Source organism: Astyanax mexicanus, chromosome 21 (genome assembly GCF_023375975.1).
Source record: "Astyanax mexicanus isolate ESR-SI-001 chromosome 21, AstMex3_surface, whole genome shotgun sequence".
Classification (NCBI taxonomy): domain Eukaryota; kingdom Metazoa; phylum Chordata; class Actinopteri; order Characiformes; family Acestrorhamphidae; genus Astyanax; species Astyanax mexicanus.
In genome coordinates, this window is record NC_064428.1 from 19,792,671 (window position 1) to 19,815,624 (window position 22,954).

The 22,954-nt window shown below is 36.7% G+C and overlaps 1 protein-coding gene across 1 annotated transcript; it reads right to left on the reverse strand.

Annotated features, from left to right (window-relative positions):
* Positions 1 to 1,182: 1,182 nt before the first annotated feature.
* On the reverse strand, positions 1,183 to 18,163 carry eed (embryonic ectoderm development). Its single transcript, XM_007254833.4, has 12 exons — positions 17,975 to 18,163; positions 8,539 to 8,691; positions 8,330 to 8,422; positions 5,968 to 6,033; positions 5,534 to 5,659; positions 4,936 to 5,017; positions 4,743 to 4,834; positions 3,996 to 4,129; positions 3,602 to 3,707; positions 2,752 to 2,910; positions 1,610 to 1,683; positions 1,183 to 1,508 (listed from the first exon to the last, which is right to left on the reverse strand). The coding sequence occupies exons 1-12, from the start codon at positions 18,086 to 18,088 to the stop codon at positions 1,382 to 1,384; spliced, it is 1,326 nt and encodes a 441-aa protein (XP_007254895.1). The 5' UTR covers positions 18,089 to 18,163; the 3' UTR covers positions 1,183 to 1,381.
* Positions 18,164 to 22,954: the final 4,791 nt, after the last annotated feature.

The following is a 22,954-nucleotide window of genomic DNA, read 5'->3' on the forward strand; positions in this document are numbered from 1 at the left end:
CAGAATGTGTTTCCGGTGTTAAAGCGCAATGCTTTAACACCGGAAACAAAACAGCAGCGTCCGCGGAGAATCTCCTCCAGAGAGACGTTATTTATACAACACATATAATAATAATAATAATAATAATAATAATAATAATAATAATAATAATAATAATAATAATAATAATAACAACAATAATAATAATAATATGAAAAAATGTCACATTTAAAAAATTGTGCTTTTGACTGGATCTTAATCTTAGCTGACAAAATAAAAGTGTCGGATTTTAAAAAACCTAAAAAAAAAAACAAAAAAACATTCCATTATTTATTTGTGGAGTTCCTTCTTACATTTTCTTTCATTCTTTAAAATAGAAGTTTATCATAATTAAAAGCATCTACTAATCTTTTAATAGTTTTAAGTGTTTTTTGACTGGACTTAATCTGACAAAATAAAAATGTCACAATGTGCATATAGTGGCGCAGCGAGGTAGTGATTGAGCTTGCAACTTGACAGCAAGAGTTGTCAGAGTTCAAAATAAATCTTCCTTTATTACAATTTCCACTCATTTAAAAAAAGGTCTTGAAATTTGGAAAAAAGTATATTGATTTGGTTTGTTATTTTCTATTTTGTAATATAGTGTGGCGTCTGTGTGTGTGCGCCAGCTTTTAGTGTGCCTGTGGGGGCGGGTCATTATGGGGGTATGTTTTGGGTGGGTTAAGGGGACCTACCATCTCTGTGCTGGATAGCTGGGTTTATGGCCTCAGGGCTGTTTGGGCTGTGGTAGCAGTTGGGTTTCGCTCTCCTAGCCTTGTTAAAGGCTATAAGTGAGTGACAAGCCAATAAAGACAATAAAGAGCTGTTGAGTACTTGCAATGAGTCTCACGAGTCCTCCTTCCTCTTCCACGCCACAATAGTATTACATTTTGCATTCTCAAAATACAGCTTTATCCCAACATGTTAAAGAGTCAATCCTACTTTTTCTCATAATTTGGAATCATCTAGAAATCAAAAGTAATTTGCTCAGAAGGGATAAACAAATTCAAATTTACTTTTTGAACTCCAAATCTCAAGTAAGATTTTTCCAATAAAAAAAAATAGATACTAAGCTTAACTCTTCACATACTGTATACAGTACAGTAACTTCACCCTACAAAAATAAATATTGATCATTTTTTATTTTAAAAACTCAAGAGAAACTGGTACAAAATAAGTTTTATTAAAGACAGAAAAGGTGGCAAAAGACAAAACAAAAGCAGAGGTGCAACACATCTGAGTTAAGCAAGTTCCACAGCCTAAGCAGATTGGACCTAAAGACCATCCATTGTCCTGGTTCCTCAGCCACAAGGACCTTCTGTGAAGAGCAGTCATTTGTACTGGCACGAGGAAGGAAAACGCCTCAGCGTAACCTGTCCCAGCGCCAGATAGAGGCGTCGTCACACACCGCTATGAGAATACTGCTGTCCCTGCTGAAGCTGGTCTGTCTTATGGCTGAGGTGCATTTCGGGAGGGTGAGGGTGGTACACCTACAGAAGGAGAGATTCAGGCACAGAAGAATTCTGTAATAATCTGACTAGATGAAAAGAACAAAGGACAGATGAGTAAGGAGTAGAAATAATGATCTTACTTTGCTTTATGAGGATCTTCTACTTCCAGGTCCCAGACATAAAGCTTTCCGACTTGATTTCCCAGAGCCAACATCTGTAAAAACAGAAAATATGATTACTTGTTTAAAAATAACTTAAATAGATGCATTATAAAATACTGCTGTCATGCAAAACCTTTGCATGTAAAAAAAAAAAAAAAACCTCAACGTTTAATGGAAGTAAATGTAAAAATATTTCATTGTCTCAAGCCTGTCAGATTAAATTGATGTCAAATTCAAATACAAAAATTAAGTCTTTTTTTTTACAAGACCGTTACAATAAACTTCAATATAAACATCAAACAAATAATACACACATATATAAATAATAACACATTTTTGGTTAACACCATGCCTTACTGGTTAAATGAATAATAAATTAATACATTTACTGGAACAATTACTTAATTACTATTGCTGTGCAAGTGTCATGTAGTGTAACCAGATATTAATAGGGGGGTGCCTTTCTAAAAAAGTGGGCCGCCTGAAAACCCCCTGTAACATTCTATCTGTTGACCCAAACCATAACTGAAATAACTGACTTTTGTCAAGTTTTTGAGTAGAAAAGTAAAGTTAAAGAGGGTTATCTTCTATCTATCTTATCTTTTATCACAAAGATCCTAAGATAGCTTTTCATGGCGGGGGTGCTGAATTCGGCACAACAGCTCTGCCGAAATCAGCACGACTTTATTCTTGTAATATTACAACTTTATTCTCAAAGTCAATTATTTTTATTTGTTTTAAAAGTGGCCCATGGTATGAATTATACCGCTGAGTGGGACAGGTGTTTTCTAGCGTCCTGCTCTTGGCTAGACTGCTGGAGCACGGAGTTGCCCAGAGTGTGCCTTAGCATATTGTTTTACATTTCAGGAAAGTCTCCGCGGCTAAACGTCAGAACATGGCCCATGACCTCTAAAATCCACTCCACTCTGAACAGCATGTAGTCGCCAGTAACTGCCCCAGCCTCAATTTGTTGAATTAAAGTGTTTATTTCCTTTTCTATCCTGTTGCAGAAAGACATTTTTTCTGATTTAAAGTACATCTAGTTTATTATTACAGTCATGCCTATAAAGCTTAAATTAATCTTATAACCAAAGTAAGTATGTACAGTTTTTTATAAGTACCTTTTGCCAAAAGTCCATGGAGAAGCGCATGTACCAGATGTCACACTGGCTGTAGTCAAAGCGGCCCAGGATAGTCACGTTAGACTCGTTGGGCTTGATGTGATCGATATCATCCTCCATCTTACCAGGTTTCCAACACACAATAGCATTTTCACAGGACTAAAACAGAAACACAGAAAATAGAGAAAGATAAACATCTACATTTACATGCTTATCAATGGTTTGGAAATATTCTTACATAAAAAATAAATAATAATAAAAATTGACGCCCAATTTATCTGACTGATTTCTTAGTAAACACAATTAATACATGTGGCCCTTGGTTATATGTCAGACTATTCAAGATGCATTGAAATTACTACATTTTTCTATTCCATGACTCAAAGCACAGAGTTTTGGCATCATTTTGAGGCTTTGTCAGTAGTTATCTGTACAAAGAGTCCTCTTCAATGCTATTTTTAAACCACTCAGTAGTGCGGCTCACCCACATTATACAACCGGCCACGTTTGCAGCACAGGAGCAGCAGAAAACAACAAGGCACAGATTTTTAAAATCACAATATATTTAAAGCACGCCACACTTTCTTTTTTAGAGTGGATAACAGATACCTTGTGTTAAACATTTACAGGATAAGAAATATACAATATTGGAAGCATTTCCATTTTATTTAAACACCTGAAAAAACAAATACATCACTTAAAAGGGTTGCTTTAAAGAGTTATTTTTGTACACATTTAAGTTTAGTCTATTTGTCTTAGACAATGTTAGTTAAGCTGTTATGTGCAGGTGAATATAATTAATGTTAATGTAACAGCTCAATGCTAATAGACTATAGAAGAACACTCTTACCTTAGAGAGGATTAAATCCCCAAGCCAGCGTACGCAATCTACATAGTTCCTGTGGATGTCTCTTGTGGAAAAGTCTGGGAAGTGGATTTTCTGAGACACAAAAGGCCTAAAAGAGGAAATGATTTAATGTATCCAATTAGACTCAAGGGGGGAGAAACAAAGAGCAATTGCTCTTAAGATGAGAATCTTTCAAAATTGATGTTTTCCGCACCATAGCTCTCATTATAGAATGAAAAAAGAAATATTCCGGATGGGATTAGTTTCTCAGGGGGAGGCCTATATTTGGGTAATGTCATCCATACCATTTACTCCAATCAAGTTATTAATAGTCAAACACTCAAGTAAAAGCACATGTGTAAAAAAGAAAACAGACTATGATCTAGTTGGGTCTTACCTGTTGGTCTTGCTGGGGTTGTACTCATAAGAGCATCGTATTGCTTTCTGCATTCGCTCAGAGTTAATCCTCCACAGTTTCAGAGAGTGGTCCATTCCACAAGACATGATCTTCTCACCAAGGAGGTCAAAGTCCTGCAAACCACAGTATAGAATAGCCAATTGCATTAAAGAACTCTATTCACATTTCTAACATTTGTAAAGTAGGGATTGCATTTTAACTCTCAACCCAAAGTATTCACAAAAAACTGAAAATACTGAAAAATGAATAATCTAAGTGTTTTCAGCAGTGGCAGCACTTTATTAGATTCCAGGACCCAAAACTGAGCCATAAAAGATGTTAATAGTTGGAATAAAGCTGTCAACAAAAAGGAGGACTCTGAGCTTACACAGAAACATCAGTCTGTCATCAACTCAGCAAATAATCCAGCTCAGAAAAACAGTATTGTTCTCCAGTCATGCCAGGACTGGCAGCATTACAAACTTGTTTAGCTTGGTTAGCAATCGTAGGCAAAACCACTCCAGCCCAAGTGGAGCCTGGTGGCTGTCTGAGCATCTCTTCTTTCAAAATAAGGCAAAAATACATGGCTATTTAATTTAATAGTGAATAGAGAAAGTGTGTTAAAATAAAATTAAAATCCATAAAAAAAGCTTGTTTGGCAATTAAATGATGCTTTGATGTTCATAGTGACGGACTTCAGAATTATTAAAAGGGACATTTTCATCAGAATACAAGTTTTACACTCACCGCACTCAGCACCTCATCTCTATGGCCCTCCACACCACCAAATATGGCTACAAGTGTGTCCGTCTGAATGTTCCATAGACGCAACGCGTGGTCTGATGAGGGTAAACAAACGGGGAATCATGAGAACAGTGTGTGTGTGTAAAATAACCTTGCTTAGTATTTTGTGAGTGTTTGTGGGGTAAGCACTACTTACCTTTGCTCACTGACAGCAGTAGGTTTGGATCTCTTGGATGAAATTTGAGCTCATTGATTGCGTTTCCATGCCCCACATAATGCTGCAAAACAAACATTACAGCAGCAGTAGCTTATTAGGTATGAATATTCCTGTTAAAATATTTGTATATCAAGTAGTTTTATACAGCATCTTTATCAGACAACATAAAAACCTATAATAATCCATAATAAAAAATAAATAATAATAAAGACTACATAACAGCCATTATCTTGCTTATTTTCCTTTATTCACTCATATTCCTGTACCTGCACCAGTAAATTAAGCCTTATAAATAATTAAATAAAACATAAAAAATGATTGCTCTGTACTGTAGAAATGTTTAATCTTGTTTCAAAAAAAATCTGTATTATTATAACTAACTAATAATGTACTGTGCAATTACACATTGACCAAGCACAGCCTATTCAGTTACGAAGGACTGGATTAGGGTTGGGTTCAGCACAACTAAACACTGCTTTGGGATCAGTTGAAGCAAAATGATTGCCATACTGGTCGCCTATGATCAGTTCATATTTTGTGTCTTATTGGCTTATAGGTTTTAAGTCAGCTGACTTACTTTGACGCACTGCATAGTGATGTGGTTAATGATGCGGATGATGCCTCGGGAGCCAGCTACCGCCAACAGAGGGTGACTGGTGCTGGTGTCATACGTCCAAGCGCAAGTGTAGAAGTTCTCATCTGCCTGTTCATTAGTTTAGGAAGGGGGAATGCATTCATTGTACACAACAAGCAGTCTGATGTAATATTTATTTCCACAATTAAGGATGCATGAATACCAATACAGTTACCTGTATTGGGCCCGAAACCATGCTAATGGATTCATACTCTGTATCAGTACATTTAAAAATACATGTGCTCATTGGGGGAAAAAAATGGTATTGATGCATCCCTATTCAGAATAACAGATGTAGTTACGTATTACGATTCACTGCTGTGTGATTAAACCAAACACCAAAAGCCTTTAAAACAATCAGTGCAAGAAGAGGATACATCCGCATCTACGTAGGACTGCAGGAGCCGGATCTCTCCGTGGGAATGACATTCATATAAGGTGACCTGCACAAAGAAGAACATTCAATCAAACTAATTACACTTATTTCTGCACATATACAAACCTTATCATAGAAATGCAAATAACTATTTTTCTACCAAAGCACCATGCCAAATATACCAATAAAAAAAATAAGTTTGAATATATGTAGGTATATAGATTAGGGCTGCCACGATTAGTCGACTAGTCACGATTATGTCGACTATTAAAATAGTCGACGACTAATTTAATAGTCGATTAGTCGTTTTTTTTTTTCTTTGTTTTTCTCTCCAAACTGCTGCGACTGCCTTTCTGTCCTGGACGCACATGCGCAGTAGTGGAAACCGGGGTAGGTAGTGGACGACATCTCAGGACATTATACAGACAGGCTCTGGTTTCATGGCTACCCCGCTACAGAACTCAAAAGTGTGGGATCACCAAGAAAATAAAAGTGAAACGCGTGCAATGCAATATCTGCAATGAAGAACTTGCCTTCCTCGGCAGCACAACCGCGATGCACGAGCACCTGAAAAGGAGGCATGTTGTGGCTGATTAAATGACGAAGAAGCTAAATTGCTATTTAGCTGCTAAAATTAGCGTAAACAGAGCGTTAACTTAGTACTTAACTTACTCATCTTGATAGCTTTAAAACAAAGGTCACTAATAGGCGGACTGCGATCCGGATCCGGACCCAGACGTTGTCACAAATGCCGTCCCAAACCGATAAACTACAGAGAAGGATTTCATTCTGACAGTGGCTTCTGTTTTCAGTGCTTTTCGGTGCAGTAAACTCACAGATTAGTCATGTGTGGTGTAAAATCACCAAACGCTCTCCTCTGCCAATCAGATCTGTGCAGACCGCTGCCCTGTGTACGGTAATGTACACAATATCTGGACAGAGAGGCATTTTTTATTAATATACTTTTTTTTCATAATAGTTCAAACAACCTCACGGTTGAGATGTTTCATAAATGCCAGTGCCTTATCCTTATTTTACACAGTTGTTTACACTTTATGCTAAACAGTAAAATAATTGTCTGTTACAACAAGCTGCATATTTCATTAAAGGTTTAATGAACTATGATTTTAATTGTTTTTATTTTTAGTTAGCATATAGCTGAAATCTAATGTTGGTTGTATAATAGCAGCTGCATTCTATTGTGATAAACTGTGTTTTATATTCAATTAACGTATGATCCGATTAGTCGACTAATCATAAAAAATAATCGGTGATTAGTCGACTATAAAAATAATCGTTTGTGGCAGCCCTAATATAGATACAAAAACTATATAAACAAAGTCAAATCTAAATTAAATCAAAGTATATTTGTTACATGTGTTATTATACAAGATGGTAGTGCTGGGCGATATGGGAAAAATCATATATCACGATAAGGAATTATTTATATCACGATAACGATATATATCATGATATACCACATTTGAGTATGTTTTCAGTTATTCTTCGAAAAATATGACAAAATAATATAATTGCTTACTTTTTTCCAACTTTATTTCAAAGTGACACTAAACCAAACTTTCACAAATGAGAATTACTACCCTTTAGTGCAGCAATATATATGTATCAAATGAAAACAGATGAGGTAGATGCAGTAGCTATTTTTTTAAAAATTATACAGGTATTTAAACTGAGTTATCAAAATAAAATCAATTAACATTTTATAAAGTGTCGTAAAGCAGCATCATGTTTCAAAACCACATTATCAAGCTTTTTTTGTGAAGATTACTTTATCATCACTTATATTAACCAAGTTTATGCAAAGTGACCATGCCAATACATTTCATCGTAGCCTACTTTATATATTTGCATGAATAATTGATGAAATTACTGTAGAAACGATAGAGACGGTAGAAGGTAAGTAGCACGATAGACACTTCTATCATCCCCACAATATTTATCGTCATATCACACAGCACATGATGGCATTAGAAGAGAAGTGATTTATTAACTGTCTGCTCACATAAAACAGCACATATTATAGAACATAACATTTTGAGGTGAATGAAAAATGTCTAAAGACATAAAATAAGATAAAATATACAAACATGCCATATTTTCCGCACTGTAAGGCACATTGAAAATAGACCAGAAAATAGATGTTTATTGATATACACAAGGCACACCTGTCATCTTTAGTTGCAACACTACCTGGGAGGCTTTATATGCCTTTAGGCTATTTACAGTGCCAAAGTGTTTCTGTTTATTGACTCTTAAAGTCTAATTCTATCTACAGTAACTTTCTATACGATTATAATCTATATATGCTGACATTGAAAAGCAGTTAAGATTTAGACACTCACTCTGTTGCTTCCCACTGTTGCAAAGACAAGGGGGTCGCCCTCCTTACTATGCCAGTTGAACTGGACCCCAAACAAAGGCTGGCCATGGTCTTCCTAAAGACAGCAAACAAAAAACACATCAAAATAATTAAACAATAAGACCTTTACATAAAAATGTATAATTAAGGTTTTTTTTTTTAACAGACAGTAAGTCTACTCTGTGTACTTACCTTTAGACTGTTAACACACTTGAAGGAGTATTTGCATTTCTTCGATTTCCACTTGCCCTTGCCCCAGCTCTTTCTGCCAGGGGCATTGGCGGTGTTGGTGGGGGTGTCGGGACGTTCAGCATTGGTGCCACTCTCAACGCTGACGGCATCATCCTGGAACAGAAGAACAGGTGATTTAATCTCTGTCCTCATCCAAGAATACCACAAACATTAGTCTGATAGATTATTAGTTGATTATGTTTTTAACCCTTTTTGTGTTACAGGGCTGCATAATCCTGGAAAAAACAGTCACTACAATACATTTTCTTTTTGCTATATACAGCTCTGGAAAAAATAATACATCACTTAAAAATTATGAGTTTCTTTGATGTTACCAAATTGAAAACCTCTGGAATATATTCAAGAGGAAGATGGATGATCACAAGCCATGCACTAGGAGTGGCATAAAGTTATCCAAAAGCAGTGTGTAAGACTGGTGGAGGAGAACATGCCAAGACACATGAAAAATGTGATTAAAAACCAGGGTTATTCCACCAAATATTGATTTCTGAACTTTACAATTTATGAATATGAACTTGTTTTCTTTGCATTATTTGAAATCTGAAAGCTCTGCATCTTTTTTGTCATTTAAGCCATTTCTCATTTTCTGAAAATAAATGCTTTAAATGATTGTTTTATTTGGAAATTGGGAGAATTGTCCGTAGTTTATAGAATAAAACAATGTTTAATTTGACTCTAAATAGCAAATTTAGAGGCACTGATTTAGAAACTCAAGTGGTCTTTTAATTTTTTCCAGAGCTGTATATTGCAATATTTTAATTCAGTTATAATATGTCAAACACAGTGTTGACAGGGCTGTAGAAAATTTAAGAATACAGTAGAAATGCACAAATCTATTTTTTTTAAGCCAAAACTGAACAAAAATAAAAATTTTGGCTTAAGGACGAACCAAGCTATTTGTTTTGCAGATTTTTTCATTATATTTTTTATGTCACTGTTTTTATTTACATAATGCTCTCTTATCACTTAATTCCGGTTAACAAATATATTGTTGTATCCCTAGCATGGGGTAAATGTTTTATATTTCTCTGGTAGACAAGTCATGAAAAATGTAAACAGTTTTTTGTAGTCAAAACATTCAAAACATTTGACATTGCACTGCAATATTTTATTGCACATGCAAACATTGCGATGGCAAAGCTCAAATGATATATTGTGCAGTTGTAGATTACGTGTGCATAAAAAAGTGACATTAAAATTAAAGAAGCACAAACCAAACACACCAATCACGGTGGAGCTCACACTTTGTCTTGAACTTGCTTTAACCCCCTGGGCTCCCAGCTACCCAGTGCAAGCATGCAGTTCAATGTCAGTGCAACAGAATATGATTCTGTGAGTGCCTATGCCTACATAAATGATGTACCATATGGGATATATAGATGCTGAACAGTAAAGAAAAACAATACCATAAAATTTGGGAAAAAAACTGCAAAAATTCTAAACCTAAACTGGCCAAGCACAATTTTCTAACAAAAAAATCATACGACAGCATGACATGGTTTTATTGTCTTACATCATATTGCTCATTCTGTGATACAATTATTGCAATGCAATTATTGTTATGATGATCAACCAACAGCTACCAACAACAACAGTTAGCTCAAAGCAGCAGTCCCAAAGATTTCTTATTTAAATTGAAAACTGCAATATTTCTGAGTGGAGAGGTGAAAAAGTATTCAATTAAATGGCATCAATGTTTCATTCTAATGGCGTGATTCCTGCATTCTAAAAACAAGGTGTCTCATACCTTTTGCTAGTTATTCGAGCAACCACTGGGCTGCTAATGATGCCGACACAAAAGCTACTGCGAACATGGAAATATCAAAACAGCAAATTTAGCCTTTATCTGCTCGTTCATGCACTGTTAAATCAAAGAAAGGCAGAATTAGAAATGAAGAAAAGCTGGAAAGATTAACATTAATATACACTGCCTTGCCAAAACAAATTGCATTCAACGTTCATAATTTTATTTAGCTTATATATCCACTATGAAACTTGCATCTTAAGAAGAGCACGTGTGATTAATCACAGTTAATCACAGAATATTGTTGTAATTAATCTGATTAAAATTTTTAGTCAATTGACACCACTGAAAATAACCAACACCTACCCTAACCTACACAGTTAAATTACAAGAACATACTGAGTGAGAATAACGGCCTGAACAATCAAAACACACCTCCCTCCCCACGTAAACTAAAACTAGCTAACGAAATTACTTATAAAATTATATATTACATTCTCTATTACCAGTTAATACAATGTGAAGTAATCCCACAACTAGGGTTGCAGCGGTAACCGGTTTCACGGTATACCGTGGTATTAAAATGCACGGTTATCATACCGTGTGTGTTTGCTTATTACCGGTAAAACTCAAGCCAGCGGAGAAAGTCACCCGCGCATGCGCAACTCTGCTCCGCTTCAGCTACTCAGCACACAGCGGTGAGAATGGCAGAAAGTGCATCAGACTAGAGCTTAGATTCTCTGCCCGAACCAGACCTGACCCGAGGACCGACCCAAAATCGGGTCCGTTCGGGCCGAGATTTCCCACCACATTCCTCGGGCCGGGTCGGGTTGGGCTCCAGAAAATAGTCTGAGATGTAGGCATCTGTTTTTTAATTATATATTTTATTTTTAAATAAAGCTCTGGTGTGATAATCACAATGTTAATGCTAAGTAACCAATTATTATTGTTAATGAAAACGAACCAAATAACGAAAACTGAAAGTGAAACTTAACTAACTAATTTATAAGCGCTGTTTTCACTCCCGCAGTTCTACAGCGGGAGGTGTTGTGCCGATTCTGTCCGCGAAGCGGGAGTCGGATTGAGCAGGGAGTCGGATTCGGCATAACAGCGGCAGCGCGGCTGCACCTCGCGGTCCGCGGTGTTAGTTGTAAGCGCTCGCGCTAGCCGCAAAATACGACAGAAAACACTGAGAAACTGCAGAATTATGAATTGGACTAAAATGAGCACGAGGAGATAAAAGAGAACCTTTACCTGTGAGTAGCTCATATCAGAACACGCAAATCTCTCTCTCTCTCTGTGTGTCTCTCTCTCTCGCACGTGAACTTCTCCACACTGTGTTTAGCTGTTCTTAAAAATCATTTTTATTAAATAATATTTCTATGCTTCTATGTTAGTGTTAATTAACATAATTCTGATCATATTTCGCTCATTCAAACAGCCTGAAAACAGACTTGTAATCTTGTAATCAACAAGCTTGTAATCAATGTGGCCGTAGTCACAGCTAAAGGAGGAAATACATCAAACCTGTTCTCCCATCTCCGAGAACACCACCCCGCTGTGCAGCGCAAAGTATGTGTTCAGTTTATAATTTTACCTAAATAACCCTAATAAAACCTCTTTGTAGTCGTGCACAACCCATGCGGTAAGCGCCCGCAAAAGCGCTGAGTTATCCGAAATTTGGGCACGCAGGTACAGGCGTGAAGTGCGTGCTACGACGGATTCACGTGTCCGTGTAAAGGTCCTGGCCGGACTGGATGTGAAAGACGCCATTCATTTACATGCGTTAATTTTCAAATTCTGACGTGCCTGTTTTTCATATGTTGAAGGTTTTAAGGTGTGAAAGCCTTAAAATAGAAATCTCTATTGTGAGGATCATGTCAGAAATAAATCCCCTCTTTCTGCAGTATCTGGTTATATACCAACTTTATATATATATATATATATATATATATATATATATTAGGGCTGGGGCGACGCGTCGACATAATCGACGTCATCGATTACAAAAATACATCGATTTGCATAACGTGCGTCGGCGCGTCGTAAACATGGCGGCGCCTGTGGAGAGCATTAGAGGTTAGATCGGGCCCAAAAATTCCAACTGGCTGTTTTCGGGCTGTTTTAATGAGCGAAATATGATCAGAATTATGTTAATTAACACGGTAACATAGAAGCATAGAACTATTATTTAATTAAAATGATTTTTAAGAACAGCTAAACACAGTTCTGCAAGTCAAACGCGGAGGAGTTCACGTGAGAGAGAGAGAGAGAGAGAGAGAGAGAGAGAGAGAGAGAGAGAGAGAGAGAGAGAGAGAGAGAGAGAGAGAGAGAGAGCTACTCACAGGTGAACGTTCTCTTTGATCTCCTCGTGCTCATATTCTAGTCCCATTCATAATTCTGCAGCTCCCTCAGTGTTTTCTGTCGTATTTTGCGGCTAGCGCGAGCGCTTACAACTGACACCGCGGACCGCGAGGTGCCGCCGCGTTTGTGCCGAATCCGACTCTCTGCTGAATCTGACTCCCGCTTCGCGGACAGAATCGGCACAACACCCCCGCTGTAGAACTGCGGTAGTGAAAACAGCGCTTATAAATAAATTAGTTTAGTTTCACTTTCAGTTTTCGTTATTTTTTAAAAAAATAAAAATATAATTAAAAAACAGACGCCTACATCTCGGATTATTTTCTGGAGCCCGGGTCGGATTTACGGGCGGGCCTCGGGTCATGTCGGGTTCGGGCAGAGAATCTAAGCTCTAGAGAGCTTGGACTCCGGAGAGCAATCTCCAGCTACAAAAAAACGCCAGCGGGCATCTAAAGTTTGGGAGCATTTCACGCAAAAGGGCAACAATGTGGTCCTCTGCCATACGTGCAAAAGGAGCACTTGAAGCGCAAACATCCAGGAGCACTATGTCAACAGGGTCACACAGTAAGTTACCGTTTACATCAGGGTCTCCGCGGGTGTCCTTAAAAAGACTTAAGGCTGTCTACCAAAGGTTTTAAACCTGCCACAGGCAGAAATTATACATTTTTGGTTTATATTTGTGCATGGCATTTCGCAGTTTCCAGAAACAGTAGCATTATTCATAAGTTCAGGTGTTTAGCTAAGCTAGCTGCCTTAAGTTATTTTAGCTAGCGCCGTCGGCGCTGCGGTGTCACACCGTTTTCTGTCACCGTCGGAATTTTGTGACCAGTGCTCACGGTTATGAGCGTTCATTGGCAAAACGGAAGCTTTCTATACCTACACCTTACCCTCAGCCCTAAACTGAACCGTTTTGGCCAGTCGGGGTAAACATTAGAAACGAACAGTTTCGAATCGGCCAGTGCACCGGTCTGCTGAGAACTAACTGCCAGTGGTCACAAAATCTAGCGGTCACAGAAAACAGTGCAACACACGGTTGTGGTGTATGGGAGCTTATCCATTTTTAGCGTTATAGATCTAAACAACGTGCTGTACATGTAAGTGATTATAAGTGTGGGGTTTGGTTTAGTAGGCTTGTGTTGTTGTTGTTGTTGTTGTTATTATATATAAATATAGTAATTTATCGTTTGCTTTAAAACGTAAAATAATTATTTAAATATGTTTCTCAATGAATAGATTAGTCGACTAATCGAAAAAAATAATCGTTAGAATAATCGTTTAAAAAATAATCGTTAGGGACAGCCCTAATATATATATATATATATATATATATATATATATATATATACACTCTTAATGCCCTTAAGAGTAGTGGAAAAACATGGTTTCCTTCACCTGATGGTGTAGTTTCTACAATAAATAGTTAATTGAACAAAAAAACTTTGTTGTAATTTCTTTAAGGGTCAGTTTAATAATATATGTAACAAACTGTTATACCGTGATAACCGTGATACCGCGGTATTTTCCGAGACGGTTATCATACCGTGAAAATCTCATACCGTTGCAACCCTACCCACAACAAATTAAGCAGGACTGAATCGTTACAAACTGCAGCTAAACAGCTAACCTAACTAGTTAACCTCTTCAGACATTAAAAAAAATGTTTTGTTGCACATAACACTAATTAAGACACATTGCTAATCTGAAAAGATCACAATTCCAGCCAATAAAAAAGTTTACAAGACAAATAAACAGTAGCTTATCCTCACAAGCTGCACTGGAAAAAAACAACACTCAACCCATAACTTAAATTAGGGCATGGCAGCACTAGAGCCAAATGAAGCAAAGACTGAGCTCATTTTTACTAATTTTTATATAATTGAGATTTTTTTTTTAAATTCATAACCAGGGATGTTTTTCTTAATAAAAAGGAATATCAACATTAAATATAAAATAAAAAAGAACAGGCAAGAACAGGCATCCAATGCAATGGACATAAAAAATAACATTTAACGTAAGAGAACGGTATTCCGTACACATTTTCGGTATTTTCCGCGTTTGAGTGGATATTACGAAAATACCCGAGTTCAAATAGGCTGCAGTGATTGGCTAAACTATGGAATATCTGCCTTGCAACCAAAATAAATTTTGATTGGTTACTTTTGGACCAATAGTTTTAAAGAAAACCCCAAAAAACTGACCTCAGTCCTGTCACCAGTGTGCATCAGTATTCCGTACACCTGCCAACAAACAGGCAACGGTGTTCCGTACACCTCAGATTTCCACTCGTGGTGGCTGTATTTTACAAAAGTTCACCACCTATAACAGGGGTCGGCAATTAAGTTTGGCCGCGGGCCAGATTTTTTCCAAGCCATTACATGGCGGGCCACAAGCACTTGGCGGGGGGGGGGGGGGAGGGGGATGTTGGGGGATTGGCGGGCGCGGTGGCGGGAGGGCGCTCACTGCTGATCCATGTTTTTGCTCATTTTCATGCGATTTGCACTACTATGCTATCACACTGGATATCTTAAGTTTTACATATAGCACAATGACCAGTCAGGGCTTAAACTGAAGTAGACACTTGGGACAAAACAGTAATTCACTTTCAAGAGGTAATTTTCATTATTTAGGATCTATTTGAGAACATTAAATGCAGAGGAAAATGTAAAAAAAACAAAAAGCGCCTATTATATTTTGAGTTTATAGTGTGTGTATGGATGTTGGTGATGATTAGCTAATCATTCTCTACATTTCCTGGTTTATTAGGGTCTTGTCAAACAAAGTACAAAATTTGAAAACATTATTTTAACAGCATGGGAATTTATACTGCATTATATATAAGGTGTCCACCAGGCGTCACCAAAGGCTTAAAAACCTCTCCAGAGCGCCCCAGTCTGATACAGAGGTGAATCTGTCTCTATAAAACAACATTTTAATATTTTTTTGTTTCTTTGTGATAAAATAAATTAATGTGAGTCCATCTCAGGGTAATATTAATATTTTTTTGATGAAATGACACATAAAATCACATGTTTGCGCGCTGTGTGCGCTGTGTGTTTTAGCGTTTGGAGAGGGGTGTTTTTTTTGTGACTTGGTGACGGTTTGGCATGCCCCTCCCCCAGCCATTCGGAGACCAATCAGGGCAAATTACGTATCAGTGTTTTCGTCTAAGGGTGGACTATTGGTTGAAATAGGTGTCAATCACTTTTGTGACGCTGGAAAAAGCCTATGATCTGATTTGATTGGACAGCCCTGAACACCAGCGCGATCCAGCGCTCACGCCATTGGTTCAAAAGACGATCACTCAAGAAAAGTAGTGGATTGTAGACCAATAAAAACCACTGAATCTAGAAGAGGACACCCTTAGCTTTGTATTCACGTACAACTTTACGGAAAATATTCCATTGTGTAGTCGCTGGGAGCTTGAGAATACGACGTTACGGCTGCGCTGAAACTAAACGCATGTTTTTGAGGAGCCGTGAGCAGGCAAATAAAGGACTTTATGGATATTTTACCTGCGGTTCAGTGCTGTATTGTGGATGCTGTGATAGTAAGTGAATTTTCAATAATATAATATGATGTTATTTTATACACTAATATTATTTTATAAGGCTATTTTGTTGGGGAGGCGTGTTTCTCGTGTAAACAATGTGAAAAAACAGGCTGTTTTCAGTTGGCGATTTCTGGCGACTGGTTTCATGTAGATGGCTGTAAATTTGCATGCAGGTAGTTAAAGTAGTACTAAAGAATATGAGTCGGTTATTTGGTCGGTATGTTTAGAATATTTGACGCTTTTAAGCGTTCTAATTTACATAGTCAGAACGGGCCCGCCGGCGGGCCCGCTAGAGGGCGCTTCTGCAGTAAGAGGTTAAAATGACAAGCAGACGACATTCAAGTGGGCTGATGTGGGTGAAATCTGTGGACTGACCATTGGGGGCGCTATTAATGATATACCTGTTTGTTAAACAAAAAAAAAAACCAAACGAATAAAAAAAAAAATAACAGAATAAAGGAGCTAGCAGTTATCTAACAGCCCGTGGCTCTATCAAAAAATCTTTAATAAATTTTTCTGTTTTGGAAAATTAAGTTTCTAAATAAAGAGCATTTTTGAGACGGACAGTCCGATTTTTTTTTTCATTATAGTTCAACCTCACGGGCCAGATGTTTCTTGCTTGCGGGCCGCATCTGGCCCGCGAGCCGCCTATTGCCGACCTATGACCTATAACATATGAGCTTAGACTGACGTAGAAGCTTAGTAAAGTGTTTGTCAAATGGATTTGATAAGTTGTCTATGAATTGAAAAAAAAAATGTGCTGAAGCTGCAGCACAAAATCTCAGCTGTCTGTGAGTGGTGATGTGGAGCTGGAGTAAGCTCGTTTTTAAAGTAAGTTATAAACTATGATTATTAATTCCTCAATCAAATATTACAACGGATGCTGTTAGTTGGATGTTTAACGTTGCATTTTGGGTGAAATGTGATGTTAAAAACTAGTCGATAAAGTTTTCCCCACCCCCTAGCCTCAACGTTGTTAACCCTTCCCCACCCACCCGTTTTCGGCGACGCGGACCTTTCCTCCCTACCTAGCGGAATTTCAAGAGAAAACACAACGTGGATGGTCACTGACCTGTTTTAATGGAAAGAGGAAGGATTGACAATGACCCCAGACTATATTTCAAACATAACAATAGTTTATTATTAAGTATTTTATTGTTTAAATGCTCAACTGTACGGAATACTGAAGTGTACGTAATACCGTTCTCTTTAACTAATATTTTAGTTAATAGACTTTTTTACAGAAAGTTCATATTAGATTTTTTTTTTGTGTTCATCACAGGCACATAGCATTCTTATGTTTTCATCACTGGATCTTAATTCAGGTCTAAAAGGGCTAAATTAACTAGTGAAACTACCCAAGCTAAGCTAGCCCAGCTATTTTATTACACTGAATTCAGCGAGTTAGCCAGCAGCTAACCTGAACAACAAAACTGGAAGCTAGCTCCGCTAACCTCGCTAAAGTGAGTCTCACAGAAAACAAAGCCTATAGAAACACAGAAAAGGGTTAAAAAAGGACAATTTTACACCAGTCCGCCCCAGGCTCGATAAAATTAAACACATCAGAGGTAAGTTATTTTAACCAGCGAGGGAAACTTGCAGCTCCGGTAAACAGAGCATCAGTAGAGGCGGAGAGAGAGAGCGAGCCGCGGCCCCGGATCCCCGGAGCTCCCGCTAACATATATATAACTAGAACCCGCCGCCGCGGGATCTTCTCTTACGTTCTCGTCTCCGGAAAGGTCCGGGTTGCTGTTCTCGTCGCTGCTTAGTTTCTGCTTTTTTGCCGGCATGTCGTTTCCCGCCTCGGCAGGAGCTTCAGACATCTTCCCCCTCATCTTCTTCTTCCTCTGCTGAAGAAAAACCCGGCGGCCACGCTGCGCTGCCACAAAGCGGCGTGGAGAGGAGCTCCGCTACTGCAGACCGAAGAACGGTGCTCTGTCGAGTTGCGCTACGCGTCGAAACGTGCTTCCTAAAGGCACTGCGCATGCGCTGACCTACAGCTATCAATTATTTCTCGCTTTTTTATATATATAGGAAATATTTTTTGTACATTAAACAACATGGACTCACTGTCATCAAATAAAAATATATAATAATAACAATAAATACAATAATAACTATAAAAAAATATTTTGTAATGACCTCTCACTACTACAAAACTGTGCAATGATACAGTGATTTATGCTCTCCAAAAATTTACATAGACTTGCACTGAGAATATGCTCTAATATGGTGCTTATTTTGCATTTAATAAATATACTACAAGGGTAGCACGGTTTGTGAAGGTAGCATAAAAAATTGTGCGATTTAATTTTACAAAAAAAGAAAAGAAAATGCCCGCTGTAGAAGTCTCGGTGTGATATTTGGATAGCCTAAAAAATAGCCTAAATTTGCTGTACTAGAGTTCGTTAGGGCAATATAGGGTATAAGAAGTCGTTTTATATTTATTTTTTATTATATTTTCAAATTTAATACAAAATAATATATAAAATTCAGTGATCTCAGATTGTAAAACACGTGAAAATAGTCAAAAATAAATAAATAAATGAGAATTCACGCATGCGCAGAGCCGCTAAGTAGCACGCATCGACGGGTAGCGCAACTCGACAGAACACCGGGCGTGTTAGCGCGTCCCGAACAGCAGGGGGAGCCCTGAGACAGATCACCAGCCGAACGCTGCAAGAGGACCTGGCACACTCACCGTACGTGTAGGGCACGTCTCAAATAGTGGATTTATACTCCCTAGGTAGGGCACTAAGCTAGCTATTGTAGGTCGATCACTCACGTCCACACTCGTCCTACACAGGTAGGATTTGAATGCATCCCTCCCTGATTTAAAGCAGGGCTTCTCAACAGGTCTCAACCAGGGACCCACTTTTTCTCACCCACTTTTATAGAATACAAAACAAATTTATTTGAGAAAAATAGCCTTCAAAAACCCATTTAAACATATATGCATGCAAAGTGAATTTAAGAGCATTTTTTAATGAAACATGTTGAGGAGGAACATGACAACAACATGTATAAAAGTTACTACAGTAAAATTAAATATGAAAACTGCACAAAAGCAATCAATCAATCAAGCTTTATTTTGACTCGGAAGTACATTAAAGGCAACCTTACTTTCAGAATAGCAAAGCATTTACAAAAACAGGGAATGACATGGCAAAGAAAATAATATGTACATGTAATCATTTCAAAATAACAGTGAATAAAACTAAAATAGATAAAAATAAAATAAGAATAAAAAACAATACTAAAACTTTGTTTAATTCATAAGAAACTAAGATCAAAAGAAGATAAGATTAATACAACAAAAGAAACAGTTAAAATGAAGTTAGAACTAACTTTTACAAAGTACAATAAAATAATAAAGAAATAAATAAGGCCAAAAAATGAGATGTTTCACTTCTCTGCATATTTCTGCATTCAGAGTACATTAGTAAAAGATTCTCTCTGTCTTTTTTCCACAGTATAAAAGACAAGTACAAAATCAGATGAGCATTATATATTTTTTAATTAAATCTCTAGACTCTAAAACATATCAATTATCTTGAACAAATAAAAATAATACCAATAATAATATTAAGAGAAAATAACTATTCAATATACACACACAATGCTTCCATTTTTGTCTTTTTATTTGTTTGTTAAAAACTCCACCATAGCTTTTTCGAAATGTAGTATTTTTTATGTTATTAATAATTCTAAGACTTTTTATGATATATTCTACCTCAGGTAAAAATATTGTCAATTTGGGTGTATCCTTTAAGAATTTTTCTTTATGAATATAATACTTTGCAGCAGGATTAAAAAAGTAAATTAATTTGTTTGTTTGTTAATTTGTTTAATTATTATAAGACTACAGTACAGATTATAAGAATAGAATATCAACAAGATATACATATTTAATGTAAGTAAAGTTTAACACATATAATACATATATTATGTTAAATCATTAGGGCTGTGAATCTATGGAAATCCCACAATTTGATTCAGAATCGATTCTTGGGGTCACGATTTGATTTTTTTCCTATTCTTTCAAATTGGTTGGATTTATTTTTCTCCATCCTGCATACTTTAACGACACTACACACCCTTCTGTAGCCTAATAGGGAGAGGCAGTACGAGCAAAAACTTTCCCTGTCCTGTTGCTGCTGTTTTGCGACACTCACCTACTGTCCCGTGGAGCTCAGCTACTGTCTCGCGGAGCTTTTTAACAGTTAAAGAGTTCCGCAGGACAGTAGCTGAGCTCTGCAGGACAGTTAAAGAGCCTCTATATACTGTTCTATTTGTGTGACCAAATATTCCACAATGTCTTTTATAGTAAACAGCATAGCTTACTTTATGAGGTGACTGTGGACCAAAATGCATTGTGAGTCTCATTACTAAGCAACAGACAATGGAAAGAACTGGAGATAATTAAGCCAGTGATAACCTAATTACGAGTCACTGGACCATTAATTTCACATATTGTCCCGTGTAGTACCTAGTTCATGAATTGGAGGCTTATATTTCTAAGTAACATAACAGTCAAGATTATTTTAACACGTTCAATACTTTTACTTACTGACTTTAAACACAATTAGTACTTAAACTAGAAACTAAATAGTTCCTCCTAATATTGCGCAGTACTAATTAGTGAGTACAAATCTTTTTTTTCGGTCACAGCCAGAGTTTCGTGACCTACATTGTGGAAGGGAATCAGGAACTCTGTGAGATTAAGCTCCTAACAGATTAATCTTTATCTTTGGATGTGCAACATTAGCAACATTTGTTTAATCAGTTATGTGTGTGCAAATAAATTATTAATGAATTGCTGTTCTTGTGTTTTTAATCATACTTTCACTTCTGCTCAAGTTCATAGTTCAGGAAAGTTCCAGCAAGTAGGCCTAATTTCTTTTTTTTGTGTGTGTGTTCAGTTTCATTCTATCATGTTGGACTACTGCTCTGCTTAAACCACATACTTTAGCGCTTTATGATTTTAGTTTAAACCACATTTATGCAAAAATAAAAAATAAATGTTCTAAAAAACATATTTTTCAAAAATGCACACAATGTTTTTTCATTATTTTACATTGTTCTACATTGTAAATTAATACTAAAGGTATCCAAATTATGAGGGAAAAAAGATATGAAATGATTTATTTAACAAAAAGGGTTAAAAAAGAATGTGTTTTGAATTTTAGATTATTTAAAGTAGGACCTCTTGCTTAGATGACAGTTTTGAACATCTTAGTATTTTCTCAGTCAGCTTTATGAGTTAGTCACCTGGAACAGCCTTCAGTTAACAGCTGTGCTGAACTCGTCAAGAGTTCTTACTTGAATTTATTGCCTCTTAATGTGTTTGAGAGCATCAGTTACAGAGTTACAGGTATACAGTAAATAGCCCTATTTGAGCAATGTTCTAATCCTTATTATGGCAAGAACTACTGAACAAAGTAAAGAAAAAAGTATGATGAAACTAGCACTCATCAGGACCATCCCAAAAAGTAAGACCAAGAGTTACCTCTGTTGTACAGCGTAAGTTAATCAGAGTTACCAGCTTCTGTTAAACTAGTACACAGATAAAATGAACATCCACTTTAAAATGAATTAATATTCAGGTACAAATTGACATTTGATACGTTGTGAATTCTATCATTAGCACAACAACAGCTGAAATCTGAGCTGCTAACCTGGAAGTTGGGCTACACAAATACTACACAAGAAATACCCAGCATTGTGGAAATAACCCAGCAAAACGACCAATGTCCAAAACCCAGCATTTGGATACAGCTCTGCAGTTTGTAGAGCTGCTTTTGTTCAGCTGCCTTTATTATTGTTAGCGGCTATGCTAATCTTCTTTTAAGCAGGCTGCTAATGCTTTTAACTGAGAGATGCTAGCATGTAACAGAAAATACAGGTACAGTTACTAACAAAACAGAGGTAAATTAAACCCCAAACACTTAATGTGAATGTTTAAAGTAAACTGAGTGAAAAAATAGAAGTCACTTTCACAAGTGAAAGTATCATTTTTGAAAAAGTGCTCAATCCATCCAAAATACACCTCTATTTACCTTCTACTGCAGCTTGCACAACTGAACATGGTTACAACACACCTCCAGTTAAACCAGTACACCGGTTGTTTCTTCCTGTGACCATACATGGTATAAGGAAATGTATGGGTCCAGAAAGTTTATTCATGTCTTCAGGCAAGTCCTGGCACTCCTATGGAAAAAAGGTTGGAAGCTAAATACACGCAGGCGTTTAGGGATATATTTAGTTTTATTTGGTTATTATACCATTGAAAACACTCCTATTTTAATAATGATATATCCTATGTTTCCTCTCCTGAGGGCTCACACAAACATAATGTTCCACAAACACTTAATACTTAATTTTTATCATTTTTCACAATCTGTGTTTAGATCTTGGAACAACAGAAAACAATGTTTAAATTAAATTAAATAAATTAAATTATTCTGAAGTAGGTCTGTATTTAAGTCATGTTATTTTGGAACCACTAATTTCTACTTAATTACCACTTTTTTGTAATTAAAATGATATAAATATATCATGATATAAATGATATAATATAAATGATATAAATGTGCCCTAAATTTTTACTGAGTATACTAGTCATATGTTATTTTCATCACTATTTAATACATTTTAAGTATATTTGTGTGAGCTGTCCAACTGAACATTAAAAACATAGT